The 17980-nt window shown below is 42.1% G+C and overlaps 1 protein-coding gene across 3 annotated transcripts in view; it reads left to right on the top strand.

The window, feature by feature from the left end:
• The window catches only part of klhdc8b (kelch domain containing 8B), a 221182-nt gene extending 203529 nt beyond the window's left edge, over positions 1-17653 (top strand). For all 3 annotated transcript variants that reach the window (XM_030421783.1, XM_030421782.1, XM_030421784.1), the window contains 2 exons: positions 227-328; positions 17024-17653. In XM_030421783.1, the coding sequence (XP_030277643.1) occupies positions 227-328; positions 17024-17220 (299 nt within the window). In that variant the 3' untranslated portion in view covers positions 17221-17653. The remainder of the gene's footprint in view (positions 1-226; positions 329-17023) is intronic.
• The last annotated feature ends 327 nt before the right edge of the window (positions 17654-17980 follow it).

Genomic DNA, 17980 nt, shown 5'->3' with positions numbered 1-17980 from the left:
TACCGTTTCAATTATGTTGATTACTGATGCTCATGTATCTGAATAGAAGCAAATCCCTGCAGCTAGAATCCATACACAGGTGAACATCTTCAAACCAAACAAGATGATCTGGGTTTGAAAAGAAATGTTTCTCAATTATTTATGGACGTAGGTTTTGGCTGTCAATAAACCTTCGACTGTGGTGCATTGTTTTTCTTTGACAGTGAGAAACTTTCTGTTCTGGCAGGTATCTGGATCAAACCCAGCCGGACATCTAGGATGAGGGAGAAGAGGGCCGACTTCGTGGCAGGCTGCCTGGGAGGAAGAGTAATTGCAGCTGGCGGTCTAGGTGAGCACATCCATTTTTTCCTCCATCTTTTTCAGGTGTTCTTTTCTGTCAGCTGATTGCTTTGGAAGGAGAGAGAGTGTGCGCCTGTCTCCGCCCCAGTTTGCAACTTTGCATTTAAAATTTGTCCACAATTCCAGGCAGAGGTAATTTTCTGGCTTTAGAACACCTTCCAAAGTCAAAGCTGACAGGTTGAGTAATCCTCATGAACAAAACAACTAATCTTCATGTGTGAAATGGTTTGACTTTCTGAGACCCAGGGCAAAGGCTGCAGTTATTCCCTGGTAAAAAAAAAAAAAATGGTGGTTTTAAAGTCGAGTTAAAACGGAGGCAGAGTGACATTTGCCTCCACATATTTACGCTGAATGTGAGTAACTCCCGTGCAATGCAGCTACATGTCACAATAGCTTGCCCTGTGACTCAATTGTCAGGAGATTAAGTGATCAGAGGGCTAGCCAATCATGGCCCGCAAAAATGACCTTACACAGCATCCAAGACAGTCGGCTGCCAGTCCAACGACAGGGAATACAGTACCGAGGTGGTTATCTTGGCTGGTTTAACTCCTGGTAACCCGGGGCCTCGTCAGCTAACTTTACCTGCTTAACTAAACGAGCCAGCTGTAACTGTCAGATGGCAGCCAACTCTATGAACAACTTCCATACTGGATTCCCCATTGTTAAGCTGGCTGCAGTTGGTCTCAGAGTTTGTGTTCAGTCCCGACACTCTCTGACATGAAAAATGAGCTCAGTGCCTCTTGCTTACCACTTAAGATTGATTTTGAGTGGATGACACAAAATTATTGGTTGAAATAACAGGTTAGTGCAAGCTTACATAAGCGCTTATGAGTTTATAGGATATTATAGTTACCAATTTTGATATGAAAATACAAATAAATAGTTTTATGTGATTATTATTATCATAAGTAAGCATCTTGCTGGCCCCCTGGACCTTATTTCAGACATCTTACTGAAAAACAATAAAAAAACAAAAACACTGACTTTGCTAACTGATGTCCAGGTTTTACTACACCACTCTATGTGACCGTGGAGGTGAATAAAATGGTTAAAAAGGTATTTTTCATCTCAGCTGACTTGAACATCAGGCCGCCCTCATCAGACAAACAACCAAATAGGCTGAATGTGCAATCAGCTTGTCACAGTCCATGTTGATGTTTCTTGTAAGGCAGCAAACTTGTGGCCAATATTAAAAAGGTATTTTTCATCTCAGCTGACTTGAACATCAGGCCGCCCTCATCAGACAAACAACCAAATAGGCTGAATGTGCAATCAGCTTGTCACAGTCCATGTTGATGTTTCTTGTAAGGCAGCAAACTTGTGGCCAATATTAGAGTAGCAAAGGAGAAGCCAGGTTAAGTTCCAAAAGCGGTTGTCTGCATAAAGAGGAGTTCGGAAGGGGCGATTGGGTTGTACACGCACAGGACTTTAATTTTTGAGACCGCTGTTTACATGTGTGTGACCAAAAGTAATTGATGAGTTCTTTTTTACTCCCATCTATAATAAAGTTACGCCATGTTTCAAACATTATGTGCGTAATCGAGGTACGTTTGGAACTGAATTAACAGAAGTAATGTCAGTATGTCTCTTTAACTTGAACCATTTTTTTTTTTCCTAAACCTAACCGATTTGTCTAAACCTAAGAAAACTGTGACTCTAACACAAAGGTCCAGTACGTCTGTCACTGGTAGCACACAACTGTCATGTTGTTTTTGGAGTGACTGTCAATTGACCTATTCCAGTGGTTCCCAAAGTGGGGGGCGCAGATCCATTGCAGGGGAGGCGTGGTACGGCTACAGGGCTAAATGAATGAAGCATGCTTGGACACTGCTAGCAAAACATGGACAAGTTTTTGACTGGGCTCCCACCTAAACGTAAAGCAGAGGATGAATCGTCACCAGATGTGCTCCCAAAACAAGGCAAGGCAAAGACAAGAAAATATGACAAGACATATCTCGCCTTTGGCTTCACCAGTACAACGGTGGCTAATGAGGAGAGACCACAGTGTGTTGTGTGTCTCAAAATTCTAGCCTGTGACAGTTTGAAGTAGGGCTGGGCGATTATGCTAAAAATAATAATCACGATTATTTTGATTGATATTGAAATCACGATTAATAAACACGATTATTCACTGATTTCAAAAAAAGTATTTATTGAGCCACCAAAACTCAACTTTAAATATAACTTTTAGAAAAACAACCAGATAGATTAGTAACAAGTAAAAAAGTAAATGATAATAATATTTCTATGTTTGCGTGATGGCAACACGTACCGCTTGTCCAAAGTGTTGACCAGTGTCTTGAAGCCTGGGTTGCTAACTGTACTGATAGGACACATGTCCTCAGCTAGCATGAATGTCACAGCCTCCGTTGTCTCTCGCTGTCGCCGGGAGCCGGTGGGATATGGAGCGGCATTGTAAAGAGTGTCCTCAATGGAGGACTGTGTTGCGGTGGCGGTGGCTGTGGCTGAAGTTGGCGCTCTTGCACTTTTTTGGGTCTTTTGCTCCCTCAATACTTTGTCAGAGACCACTTTATGGTTAAATACATATGTCGTGTTGCCCTGGGGTGCAGACACGACGGTGTGACAGACTTTGCAAACAATTTCCTTCTGCTCCACGTCCGACGATTTGAAGCCAAAATGTCTCCAAATGACCGAAGTTGTCCTACCTTTCTTTTCAACTAAAGGCTCAGGCTGCTTTTCTGCCATGTTGTCAATCGCTCGTTCCACAATTGATCCACACACTCACTGCTGCAGCTGCAGGCGACACAGGTGCGTTCACTGTGCGCAGTAATTTGCATACACAACGCGCGGCGGCACGTTAATCGTTTTTCTTCGATTACAGTGTTTTCATGATCGTGAGAAGCCAAAATCGAAATCGCGATCAAAATTCGATTAATCGCCCAGCCCTAGTTTGAAGCCAAATAAGCTAAGGCGCCACTTGGAGAAAATACACCCTAAGCACAAAGACAAGTCAGTTGACTTTTCAGAAAAAAACTCATAAACTGCTGTGCTCAACAGTGTCGCTTTACTAAAGCTGCATCCGTGGTCGCAAATGCCCAACTCGCTTCGTATAAATATGCCTACCGAGTGGCACAATGTAAAAAGCCGCACACAATAGCTGAAGAATTGATACTTCCCTGTGCTATGGACATGGTTTCAACTATGCTTGATGACACAGCAGCCAGCAAGCTGAGGGCTATTCCTCTGTCCGAAAATACCATCGCCAGGCGCATTTATGATATGTCAAAGGACATAGAGGAGCAGCTTAATGATAAGGTGCGCAACATCCGCTTTGCTCTGCAGATGGATGAAGCAACTGACAGTAACAAAGACTGTTTACTGATAACGTACGTCAGATTCATTGATGAAGATGATTTGAGGGAGGAATTGTTTTTCTGCAAAAAAGTTCTTGGCAGAGCCACTGCAGAAGAACTGTTTAAAATCATTGACACTTACTTGAAAGAGGCCAATCTGAAATGGGAGGACTGTGTGGGGATCTGCACAGACGGGGCTCAGGCTATGGCTGGGAAACGTGGAGGGCTACAAGCGCTCATCAAGCGCGTCTCCCCCAATGTGCAGTGGACGCACTGCATGATACACCATGAGGCGCTGGCGTCTAAACGGCTGAGTCCTGAGCTGAACGATGTAATGACCGAGGATGAAATGAGGAAGAGGGCAGCGATTTTGCCCAAAAGTTTAAATGTAACAAGTTCCTCATGAAACTTGCATACCTCAGTGACATGTTTCTGAAACTCAATATAGTGAATTTGCAGATGCAGGGCAAAAACACGCACCTTCCACATCTAGCAGATAAAATCACATTCATCAGAAAACTTGAGATGTGGCAGCAGCGAGTGAAAGATGGAAATATTGACTCCTTTGAGAACTTGAAATCATTCATTGAAGTCAACACGCTGCAGAACACAGTGATCCCATGCATGGAAGCACACTTCTCTGTCCTTCAGAAACATTTCCAGAGATATTTTCCAGTGCAGGATCCCAAAGAATATGACTGGATCCGTGACCCCTTCAGTGTAACACCACCTGCCGACTTCAGCACAGCCGAGGAGGAACAGTTTGTTGATGTCACCTCTGGGATTGGGGGACGAACATTTTCTCAGCAACCAAAGGGGGGCCCAGCAGAGAAAGTTTGGGAACCACTGACCTATTCAGTCATTTATGTATGAGGATGTGTTAACAAAATTATTTCTATAACACCTAACATTACTACTACAAGGTAACTTCAAGTATTTTCTACACTGATTTCATTTATTTGCTAATTAAACAAATGACTCAGGGTTGGCTTGAATTAGCCCCGCCACGGATAGTAAACTTGTTAGTGCTGATTTCACTGCTAGCAGCAAATGAAACAACACCACTCTGATTCATCACATACTCCACACACACCATCACATGCTCACACACACACACACACACACACACACACAACACACACACACACACACACACACACACACACACACACACACACACACACACAACCAAATTAATTTTCCATTTACTTTCCATTTTCTCCTTGACTGAGCTGCATTTGTCAGAGTACATATAGTGTGAAGGCAGACTGAGCAGTGCTACAAATCAAACTGAGGTCAGCTTTTGTCCTCGATGACATGCTTGTTAAGCAGATATTGACACACCTTCTGTGCACCTATGTGGATCAGTAAGCCTGCACACACAAACACACACACACACACAAACACACTCACACACACACACACACACACACACACACACACACACACACACACACACACACACACACACACACACACAAACAAACATATAAAGGGGGCAACTGTTTCTGGTAATTTTGAAAAAACAAAAATAGAATAGAAAAGCCTTAACAAACTGTGCATTATGCATGAGACAGAGGCTAACAAAGATCTCAACCCTGGTCAGGTTTTTTAAAAATGCCATGCCTTTAAATAGTAATTTATTGATTGAGATCTTAATCCTCAGGTTGTTTTTCACACATTTCCATGTAGGCCTGATACACTTCAGCAGGGTTTTTTTCATCTACAGCTCAGAGTGATAGTCAGTAATGTAGCCTGACGCGTGTGTGCGTGTGTGTGTGTGTGAAAAACACATGAACGCGCTGATCTTGTCCTGCTGAGGGACAAATTCAACAGGCGACAGTGAGAAAGGAAAGAGGCTTGAATGAGAACCAAGAAGGAAATGGATGTGTTTGTATGCTTTTAGTAATGTGAAAAATGACTGAGTGAGTGAGTGCGAGAGGAAAGGAGGTCGATGTTACATTTTTCTTTGTATGAGTGTCAGCTGTGAGGCTGGCTTGCCATTTAATCCATGGGGGTATTGTGGGCTTGTGAGTCAAGGCACTTTTCCAATCCTCTGCCTTTTGACTTGGGAAATAAAAGATGGCAAATAGATCCATGAAGTCCAAAGACTGTCTGTAATGCAGTTATACTATATATATATATATATATATATATATATATATATATATATATATATATATATATATATATATATATATATATATATATATATATATATATATATACATATGTGTGTGTGTGTGTGTGTATACACAGAATATGTATTAACTTAAATTGCATGTCAAGTACATAGCATTTGAACAGTATGTGTGGACTCTCTTAATTTAAAAGTAGGATTGTTTCTCATTCTTTTTCAGATCTGGCTTTTGATAATTTTGATCATCACAACATTTTGTTGAACAAGTTTTGATTAGAGATTCTGCTCTGGATCTGATCATCACTCCTGGATAGATGAAGGTTTAACTTTAAAGCTAAGTATCAACTAGAATGGCCCTCAGCATACTGTCTCCAATATACTGTACCTCTGCCAAGGGTTAGGGTTAGGGTTTGAGCAAAATAGTTTAATTAAAAAAAGCTGAAAACCTAAAAAAACAGGTGCTTCCTCTCTGCTTATAGTTCACTGGTAATTAGCACTTTCTGCATAGTGAAATGATGGTTTTGTTTTAGTTTTTTTTCTCAGAGCTGAGGAGCTGTAAAGAAAGACTAAGCCAAAGGGCTTTTCTCTTATGAAGGCTTTTATTTTGTTTGCTCATACTGTACATGGCATTGTGAATTCAAAAGGTGCCCTGGGGGAGTTCACAGATGTCACAACACATTAGTTTGCCTTTAAAAGCTGCATTGTTGCTCTTCATTACTCCTCCGTGCTTTAGTACGTAAGTGTAAAATGTAAAAATGCACACACATTAAGAAGCCATGCTGTGATTGTCAATATGTGTGTGTCTGTCCCGGTGCATTTCTCTGTGGACGTTTCTGGATTGAATCCTGTTAGAGACGTCAGCAGCTCCACCCACACGTCCTGTGTCAGTCCATCTCTTAACTCTTCACCTTTTTCTTCACCTCCTTGACCGGCAACTATCTGACCATTCTGACTGAGATTATTTCATCATCTGATTATTTGTCACACATGTTCTCACGCAGATGCATACTTATACAGACAAGGACAGAATACAGCACTCGCATATACATTACATTACATCGGTATTTATATAGCACTTTTAAAAACAGAGTTTACAAAGTGGTTTGAGAAATAAGCAAAAGCAGGATAGTCAGGAAGACAATATAACAGAATCAACACTCAGTAGTCAAGCCAAACACAAAGAAGCCAAGTCTAAGGTGAGTTAAAACAAAACGCACAATGGGAACTGTAAAAGCACAAAAAGTCAATATGAGAAATTACAATTTAAAGAAATAAAAGCAAATAAACAGGCAGAGGTAGAGGTAAAGGTAAAATCAAGGACGTCAAGAAGATGACATCACATCAGAGGAATTTAGAACAAATAAAATGATTAAGAGCAGTAGAGCAAGATAATAAATAGATAAAAAATAAGCAAATAAAAGCGGTAAAGGACGGTAAGAAAAATACATCAGATGGGAGGAATTAAAAACAAATACAAAGACTGAGAGCTGTAAAAGGAATAAAAAGACAGAAAGACCAAAAAATCAGTTCATAAAGGTTGAGTTCACGTCAAAGCAAGTCTGCGAAAAATGGTTTTAGACAAGGGATTTAAAAGAAATGACTGGTTCTGGACAACTCTTTTGATATGTACCACCCAGCTGCTCACGTACACACACTGTGCATCAACATTCTTTTCAAACTGACATAACTCGTTCCCTTATGAAACATTTTAAGCCTGTTATACTGGCTGATATTATGAAAGGAAGCCTGCAATCCAGAAACAACACAATGTATCAACTTAATGTGGCTTAAACCACACAACCAACAGTCAAATCCCTGTGTATTAATATCCGCATTTACAGCTGGTGTTTTTTAATTCTACCACTGTGTTTTTATGCAAAGTGACATCACAACACGCACCATGCCCAGGCTTGTAAATAACAGATATGCAGAAGTTTCCACAGATGTCATTACAATTGAAATTTGAATTTGTTTTAATTTTACGTTTAGTTTAAAACATTGTGTTTCAGGGGCTATATTCACAAAACGTCCACAGAGTAAGAGGAGCTGCTGTGGTGAGTCATGTGGAATGACACTTTGACCGTTGAAAATATATCCGTCTTATACTCCACAAACATGAGTAACAAATAACTGGCGGAAGAAGGCAGCAAGGTCGAGGACGAGTTTCGTCTACTGCCTGCTAAAATATGATAAGTGCTGAAAAGAGGGCACGTAATGACCCTGTTTACAGCACAGATCAAACATTAGCCAGACTCCACTGCAGATTCGTTGTGGCTTCTGTTTGACCTGACGTGCTGTGCTATTGTCTTGCTCTCCAAAAGCAGAAGCGACGGGAGGTCAAAGAGTGGTGAGCAGAAAAGACGGAAAATGAGCACTTGATGGCTTCAGACACTGGAAAATAGAGAAAGAGGAAACAACTCATGTTGAAGCTGCGAATGCTAAAGGGACTGACTGCGACAAATGTAAAAGTCAAACGTCATGAATTGCAGAAATGTTGTCTGGGACTTGTATTTTTACACCAGTTTTCTCGTACATAATTCACTCAAAGCAGGGACACATTACTGAGCAGTGTTTAATCATCATAATCATTTACTTTGTGATGGTCTCAAGTTGTTTTCATTTAGATTAATGAATGAAGCTAGTTCAGGCAGGTAACTCCGCTACACTCATTTAGCATGCTCTAATCAATGTTACATACATCCAGTGCACCCTGGGAATCTCAGTGGTCAATGTAGGCTGAAAGACACCGCCAGAGACAGCAATTGTAACATGCATTTTTATTTCCTCCTCAGTCTGTAGTTCTAAATATTTCTGTATTTCACGTCATCACACGTGTATACACACGTCATCAGTCACAACCGGATATTTCCAACGTGCTGCTGGAACCCGGTATTGTCACATTGACGTTTGCAATGTATTTGATGTTGGTAGAAAAGCATGGATATGGCATCAAATAATAACGAAAACGCTTTCTGACGCTAATGTTAGAGGGGCTTTACTGGCGACAATTAGCAACCTGTCCTGCTAATCTGTCAGGTTGCACTAATGCAGTAGTGGAGCGGTTCCAACTGCAGTGACATCACTGCTGAACATCAGTTACATTTTGGGTTTGATATGTGATCAAAGGGGGGATGTACCTTAAAATATTTGCAGGACTGTCTTGCACAAATCTGCGATAACAATGTAGTTTGGTAGTTTTTTAGTTTGGTGATATCTCAGTAGCTAACTAGCTAGTTAGCTACTGAGATATCACCAAACTGGTTCATGCTTGAAAAGAAGGGTACGACATTAAAACGACATGTTCTCATAGTCCTCGGTTTAAAGGGTACGCCTGAAAATCCTCTGTTTTGAGGGCCATGTTACCCCAACACATCACCCTAACCCTCTATCCCAATGACAATCAGGACACCCTGTCAATAGATGTGAGCAGGTAAAACAAAGATGTAGGGCTAAGTGGTAGGAGCAAGGCATGTATTGGGATTGGGCCTTAGTATGCATTTTTCTCTCCCTTTAGTGCTGAGGTTTTCATTTGCTGATCCCCTGACTTTACCTCACTTGCATAGCATCACAAGGGCTGTCACTTTTTCCCCAAATCAAGTTTTGCCGAATTTTTAAATGGCACATAATTTGTACATATTAATCAAAATGAAATTTTTTGCAGACCAAAGTTTTCCTTCAGGATGAAAGGGATTAAGTTTGGTGATCCGCTGTCGTTTTGGCTATGATAAAAAAAAAAAAAAAAAGTGAGCAAAAGATGAATGGTGTGGAGAGGGAATTAGTTTTTAATCCAGATCAGCAGATCTCAGTGGAAAGCCACAGTTCGCTTGAAGTTCATCTCACTCAGGGAGGTTCACTCTCTACACAGTTTGGTCTTTTTGACCTTTGCCTCTCCATCTAGCAGGACTTTGGAATTCAGCCTCTGTTCTTATACTTTAACACAAACGTATCTATTAAAAAAATTGACAAATTTGAATGTCAGTTTGTGATTTCTTGTTAGAAAGACATGAAGAGAAGATGAAGAGTCTTAAAAAAATCTACATAAAAGGTAAATCTTGATGTCACTGCCTTGGAATGTAATGGGGCTAACTTCTGAGCTTTTTATTTTGTGTTCAAAAACCCTCAAAGAATTAATTAATCAAAGAAGAGATGCATTTTTTTTGTAGCGTAGTGTTTTGAACTGAGGAAAGTACTTTTGTGTTCCAAAAAACAAAAACCCCTTTGTGATTCCTCAACCAGAGGATGCACTTCTCCCTAGAGTATAAAACAAGGTCTGCAAACTGTTGCTCTTTTGCCCCTCTGCAGTGGCTCAGTGTGGCCCTGATAAAAAATTAAAACATTAATTAAAACACTGATTCATTTAGTCAAAATGTATTCCTGTTCACAAACATGCGGAGGACTGGTAGGCCTGCAGATAGTTCTGAATTTCTTCTCTATTTAAAGAAGCCACCTCATGATAGTGGATATGTTCTCCACATCATCAAGTGTTCAGTTTTTGGGTTGTGTTGGTTGTATAATCCTCCAGTAAAAATAACAGAGATGAAAACTGTTTTATTTATTGCAGCCCAATTCAATGATTTCATAATGCACACATACATGGTGTTATTGTCGCGGACCTTCAAAGATCACGTGATTTAAAAGCACAAATAGCCCAGTGCAGAGTTGCCACAGGAAAAAAAAAAAAAAAAAATCAATAAATGACTATTATAATCTTGATAAGCCTATGTTACCGTCATTATAAGGCTCAGATATGTTTTGGAGCTCCAGGCAGATGTTTTGGGGAGGGAATATGTTTTGATGGAAAAGGCTACTGACAACTGCTTTATATAGACAAAACTATACTGAAATTGATATTCTACAGCCCATAATCTGTTCTTCTGCAGGGTAATAATAACAGGAATGACAGACACATATCTCCTTCACAGGTCTTTATTAATCTCTCACACTTGATTACAAAACATAAAATGAAGTGGGCACAGAGACACATCTAGGCAAACAAGTTCATACAACATTTATTTTCTTTTAATTCAACTGCCTGTGAAAAAGACTGAAGTACATGAAGTAAACAGAATGTGACCTGATGGGTAGGTGTGCAACCTTTTTGCTTCTAACGAACGGACAGCGAACTTAACTGAGACACACAGCTTCAGCAGCTGCCTCTGTGGAGACAGGGAGGCAAAGGGCTTGTGTAGTCTACAGTACATCATGTTTCAGCAGGCTACTAATGAAGCAGAGGCTGCCCGCTTTGCTCTGGCCATCCAGATAGCTGAGTTACACCTGCACTCAGACAACACAAGTGCACTCACACACCCAAAGGTGGCTGCGTACTGCCTGCTAAGAATTAGTTAACAAACAGAAACGGTGCAAATGCATCTGGGAGTTATTCTTGCACCAAAATAAAAATATAAAATTAAAATTCTCCAGTAACAGATTACTGTCATGGCTTTGGTTAGGTGTTTCCTGTTTTATTTTGCAGTCATGTCCTCTTGTGTCTTGTTGTCACTCTCGACTTCTTGCTCAGCTGTGTTCCCTGTGTTCTCTTCCACCCTGTGTTCCTCTGCTCCTCCCCAGCCCGATGTTCCGCCCACACCTGTCTCACATCAGCCTCGTTAGCGCTGCCCCGTTCCCACCGTGTCTCCACCTGCACCTCGCCCTGTCGTTAGTTTACTTTGTATTTAAGCCAGTGTTGTTCCCTCACTCTTTGTTCCCCGAACCTTGTGTGCACCCTGTGTTCCTGATCTGATCCTCAGGGTCTTCTGGATTGTCCTCAGATATGTTTTCTCTTCAGTTTTTAATCTTGGACTTTCCTTTGCCTGTCCTTTGATATGTTGCTGTTCCGAATTCACATTTGACATCAGATCATTAAAGCTGGCTTTTTTGTTTGCAGCATCCCTGACACTCTTTCTTGAATTGCAAAACTTATTTATTCCAATAAAAATTTGATCTGAGAACATACTTTGTAACCCATGCTGTCTGTCTGTGCTTAAACATTGCATGGTGGAGGGGGCATGGTGTTGATCAAGATCCCAAGATAACCTTGATGACATCATCAGAGTGGAGCTGTTTCGCCATTATTCAACAAATGTTTATAATTTTTTCCAGCTGTCAGCAGCTCCCCTATTCCAGGGGAATATGCTATGCGACAAGTTTTTGGAAAATATAAAAACACATTTTAATTGAAACACCTGTACTGTGTAGTCTGGATTTGGAGAGCAGCTGTAACTTATAATAATAAGAATAAGAATAAGAATAAGAATAAGAATACATTTTATTTGGAGGCGCCTTTGAAGACACCCAAAGACACCTTAGAGTGCAGGAGATCAAAGTCACCTTATTTAAAACAGCAAGTCATGGCAAGACATGACCAGCACAAACAAAACAAAATGAGATGTAAAGTGGTTAGACATGTGTGGGAGAAGGGAATAAAACAGTAAAACTGTGGGGTTGGCAGTATACTGAACAATTACAGTGAATAGGCCAGTTTGAACGGGTGAGTTTTGAGGTGGGATTTGAAGGCTGTTATGGTTTCAGACCATCGAATGTGTAGGGGCAGGGAGTTCCAGAGCCTGGGGGCAGTACGGCTGAAAGCTCTAGCACCCATGGTGCTAAGGCATGATGTAGGAGTATTCAGAAGACCTGCAGAGGATGACCGCAAGGGAACGAGAAGGTGTGTAATCCTGGAGGAGGTCAGAAAGATAGGTAGGGGCTAAGTTGTGGAGGGCTTTGAAGGTTAGCATGAGGTTTTTTATAGTTAATCTGATATTAAGCCAGTGTAGCTGAATGAGAATGGGGGTGATGTGGTCAGACGATTTAGTGTGGTTGATGATCCGGTTGGCAGAGTTCTGAATGAATGATCTGAATGAAGCCTGTTAAACAGTTTGGTGGGAAGGCCAGAGAGAACAGCATTGCAGTAGTCAATCCTGTTATTGTCATTGTCAATCTTACTTAGTCTTGCTGCTATTGAGCTTCAAAAAGTTCCTGCTCATCCAGCTCCTGATGTCCTGGAGGCAGGTGGTGAGGGAGGAGGGAGGAAGGGCAGTGGTGGGTTTGATGGAGATATGATGAAGAGGGTGAAGGTTATTGACAACATGCAAACATTGCATTTATGTCACAACACCACTGTTGTCTGATCCATCTGCTCCATCAAGTGGCTGCCAGTTAGTTGCACTAGCTAACATTGCTTACACTACTGTTAAAAATGCTAATGCTAGTTAGCTAATGTTAAGCTGAAATGTACAGTATGTACATTTAATTTTTATGCTGAACACAGATACCACCTGATACCAATGGCGTTAAACTATGCTCACAAACCTTGTCAAATGCTGGAACCAAATGTCAGAATTCTTACAGAGACATATACAAAATAAACATTTTGGACGCTACAAGAGTTTTAAAATTCTTAATTTACAATCATAATATTTTTAAGGAAAAGATATACTTTAATTCTGCACCTCTCTGCGCAGATGCAAAATGGTGAGGACCCAAATGGAAAGGACAACGAAAACTGAAGTCGAAAAATACAAAATACAAAAGCTAACCTGGTTTCCAAATTGGAATTCCGACTCAAATTTTTCTCTGAGTTCTGACAACAAGGAAACACCCAATAAGAAACAGGGAGTGAAACACGGGTACCTGGAGGGAGGATGAGGGAATGTCCTCAAATACTCAGCAAATCAGAACAATTTGTCATTGAAGTTGCTTCTGGAACACATTGATCATCACAGACTGATGTGATGCAACTGTGTTAAAGCTCTGTTAGCATGAAGCACCAGTGAACCATGCACTGAAATGCTGTGCCCTGCATTGTGAGTATTCTGTGAGCAAACAGTAAGAAGGCGAGAACAGAAGATGAATAGAGCAGGAGAGATGCAGAGCAATGCAACAAAGTTTGAGCGTTGGAGGGGTGACAGAAGCAGAAAGGAAGACAATCTGAGACAAGATGCATCAAAAAGGAAAGAAATGCAGCCCAAATGAGAGCAGGAGAGCCGAGGTGGGGAGGACAGGAAAAAGAATAGAGAAGAAATTATTACAAATAGATAAGATTGAAAAAGATAAAGATTAAAAAAAAGGATGGAGAATGTGCTTAATGGAGACGGGCAAGAAGAGTGAGAGGAGAAAACTGCAGAGAAGGATGGGAGTAAAGAGGGGACGAATGGAGGTCAAAAGGAGACATGGCGTCTGTTGGACGAGAATCAAAGCAACAACAGGAAGCCTTTGAGCACCAACAGCAGCACGGACTATGTCTTTATGCCCCGTTTGTGTGTGTGTGTGTGTGTGCAGTCAGGGATGTTGGTACGAATTTGTGTCTCTTCATAAAAATGATAAAGAAGCCGAGGCCCGAGCAGCTTTGAAAAGGCCGACTCGGCACTGTCACTTTGTTCTTTCAACAAAGTAATGATAATAGTCCTGCTTAGACACACACACACCCACACACACACACACACACACACACACACACACACACACACACACACACCATGCACTTACCAGTCCATATCATTTAGGGACTTGCTGTGATGTGGGTCTCCATGGAAACGGCAACAACTTAGCGCTGGCTGATGTATAATGACAGTGAGCATTGCACCTGAGGTGAGAGAGGGAGAGTGGGGGAGGGAAAGAGAAACGAGGGAGAGGAGATCACAGTAGACCCTAGAAAGGACATAAATCCTTGGTGAGACTTATCTAAAGGCTTCAACAAGCCCCCTGGTATTGCGGTTAGTATTTTGCTACCAAACCTCTTGGTGTCAGAATAGAACACATGCTAAATCCACCAATGTACAAATTCAAATTGAGAAGCCATATGCTGTAAATACAAATTCAAAATGCACATACTTTTTCTAATATTTCTAATATAAAAAGACAACACAGGACCAACAATCTGTGCAGACAGCCAGATCCCTGAAAAATGCACATGAATCCCAGGATATCCCAGCACCAAGCACAAACCCCTCCCGCTCCGATGAAAGTACGAATCTGAAAGTGCACCGATCACACAAGTCTGCAAAAACGCTAATGTCCCATACCATATAGCAAAACTGTACAAGACACCTGTATCTGGCCTACGTACTGCGTGGAATGATGGCACTTGAGCAATCTGCTCCTGTTTGCCAGATCTGAGCCACAAGCAGTCCATAGCATGGCCTCGTGAGTGAAATTAAGAATTGTTCGGCTCGCTTTTGGCAGACCACCCAATTGCCATCCTATCGTGTGTTATGTCGGCTGGATGAACATGTCTGGTGTGGGCCAGATCAGGGCCGCAACAATTTTGCTATCTGAGATTCCACCCCAGCATAACATGCAGCACCCACAAGGAGATCACCGCAAAACACCTTCCCTTTTCATTCCCCAGTTGCCTCAGCGGATGCCCAACAGAGCCCAGGCCAAGCAACTGTGGATGAATGCCCATGACAGCCAGCAGTCCCCAGCCCCCCGGGTTCCCAAGCAGCCCCTGCAAAGAACCTAGGAAATCCCCAGTCCTGCCATAATATGACCGACTCCGTTCTGCAGCAGGACAACAACATCCAGCCCAAAGCCACAGAGGAACCACCTGGAGACCACAAAGGACCACAAAGCCACAGGCTCCTCCCCACAGCCACAGCCCACCCTAAACCAAACGAACACCAACAGGGGCACCTGAAGACCACAATACCACAAGACGCTAGGTCCTGCTCTAACATGCAGGCCACATGGCAGGCCGGGTGCATGCAGTCGTCAAAGCAAAAGGGGGAAACACCAAGACACCCCCAAAACCAGAGCACACACCCCCAAATACTCAACCCCCCACCCAAACCACCAAGACTGAACCCATACCAGAGACACCAGTTTCCTGTACTGAGCAACAACTATCTTTATAATCTTCACTAAACAAGTTCTCTATTTTACTACATGCTGTGCTCTAACAATCTTCATTATGGCTACAGAAAATATCTCTAATTATTGTATTGAAATTCAGATGCTATTTTAGTGTCAATGACAGCGGGGGATTCGGAGTCATGGGGATTCTTCATCACATTGCTGTAGGAGGTGTTAGCCTGGATTTGGTATTTACGTGTGTGTGAATATTAGCTCTCAGTGTACGTGTGACTGACTTGATAAGTTCATTCCACCCCTAAAGGTCCAGATTCATGTGTATCACACGTGCCCTGGAGGGGATATGTGTGTTACTTCATGGTGAAATGTTTTGCTTTTAGCAGACAAGTGGCTGATGAGAGGTGTGATGAGTACACATTCATAGTCTCGAAGTGTCTGATTTTAATAACGTGTGCGTGTGTGTCAAAGAAAGGAAAGGCAACAAAGTTAAGTCTAAGTGAAAATGTGTGATTTTACTCTTCATTTTTAGCAGTGGTACTAGAACTATGTTGTGCCACATTAAGAGCAAACACTGCTGCCATGCCTGAGGCGTGATCGCAGCCAAAGGTCACGCTGCTGCGACCTGGGGGGTAGAGAGTGTGATGCGCTGGTCCAAAGAGATATGCTGCCAATCAGTGTGGTAAAAGGCGAGGCGAGCTGGTTCAGTACCTCAAGCCAGAGCATGTCATGCCATTTGGAGTCCTGTGACAGTATTGCATTTTGAGAGGAAGGACGGATGAGCTGAAACACAAGCTACCACTAGCTCTGACAGTGGCACAGTGACAAAATGAAGTGCAGAAACAAGTTGAACTCAACACATCTTCATACCTTAAGGACTGAGTATGTTGATTGTCAGCATCTCCCAAATACCACTTATATCACTGTTACCGAAACATGACCATTGCAGCTTAACAGTGACACACACACGTAAAAACACTTAGTTAGGATGAGGAAGACATCATGGTTTGGGTTAAAATAACGCCACCCCTGTAGCTTCCTTTACAGAAGTACCATACAAATGTCCGTTCACGGTGTCAGTTATTTTGAAAAACTCACTGTCGACTTCTGGTTATACACTGGACCTGAATGAAAGCCTCCTCCGTCCACCCAGAACTCCAACACAGACTTTTCACTCTTATCCTAATTCTCCTCACTTCCTCCTTTGCAGCCACTATAGCCATTAGAGGTCATCGCCTAACAACAAACAACATCATGCCTCTGATGAAAACAGGCTCATGCAGCTATGTAAGACAAGTGTGGTCCTCACGTAATTAACATTCAGTGTCAACATTAAGTATTCAGTAGTGGTTAGATGTTAAGATTTCGGGTAGTGCTGAATGAGAAGAGTAACTGCTGTGAACCTAACAGACATGTCTTTTTGCAGGTAATGAACCAGCACCGCTGGGCACGGTGGAGAGCTACAACCCGGTGAAGCGGCGCTGGGAGTATCTGGACCCCATGCCCACTGCACGCTGCTCCTCTGCCCTCCTGCAGACAACCAGCATGCTCTTTGTCATCGGTGGAGTCGCCCAGGGACCCAGTAATGCTGTGGAGGCTTTGTGCTTACCTGAAACAGTGTGACACAGACATGCGCACACACCAACACACACATAAATAGGAATTAATGCGAACCGGCATTGATATTTTATTCATGTATGTGCATAAACAGACAAAAAAACAAAACATGAATTGGATCCACAGACAACACTTAGATACCTTTCTACCTTTATGTCTAACTGATGGACTCCTCTTCTCCAGGGGGATGTACGAAACTATTTTTCACAATCAACAAGCATTTTCAAACAGGGGCTGCGGAGACAGTCTGTGACAGAGCTGGACGAAAAATATAAAGGACATTCAATCCCACTGCTGACAGCTTTTCTACACTGGGGAAATCAGATGGAAAAAAAGAGCAAAAAACGGACGCACACAGTGTCTGAAGAAACAACACGCCTTTGAACCGTTGAGCATTTTTCAGAATAAAAGCAGGGTACTTTTCTGGATATTAAAGGAACATAGGGCCATATCTGTATCTCTTACAGCAGCGTTGCTCTCCCCTGCTGCTGCAGCAGCAAGCTCGAACACTTTTCTATGACCTTAGAAACAACACTTAGTTGAGTTTTAGACAGTAACGTTATGGGAATGTGAGTCTGTTTTGGTTCTCCTCTTTTTGTTGCAGTATTGTATACGTGTGAGAGTTAGCGCTGCTAGCAGCCACTACCACAGTGTCAACAGCAGTGGCCCTTAACGTGCACTCACACTGCAAACAACTCAAGCAACTGCTAGTTAGAAGCCCATCCATTTTCAACGCCCAGTGAAATGTTGGCTGAGGTTGACCACA

Source organism: Sparus aurata, chromosome 7 (assembly GCF_900880675.1).
Source record: "Sparus aurata chromosome 7, fSpaAur1.1, whole genome shotgun sequence".
Taxonomy (NCBI): domain Eukaryota; kingdom Metazoa; phylum Chordata; class Actinopteri; order Spariformes; family Sparidae; genus Sparus; species Sparus aurata.
Note: the sequence above shows the minus strand (reverse complement) of the source record. Positions and strands in the feature narration are given on the sequence as shown.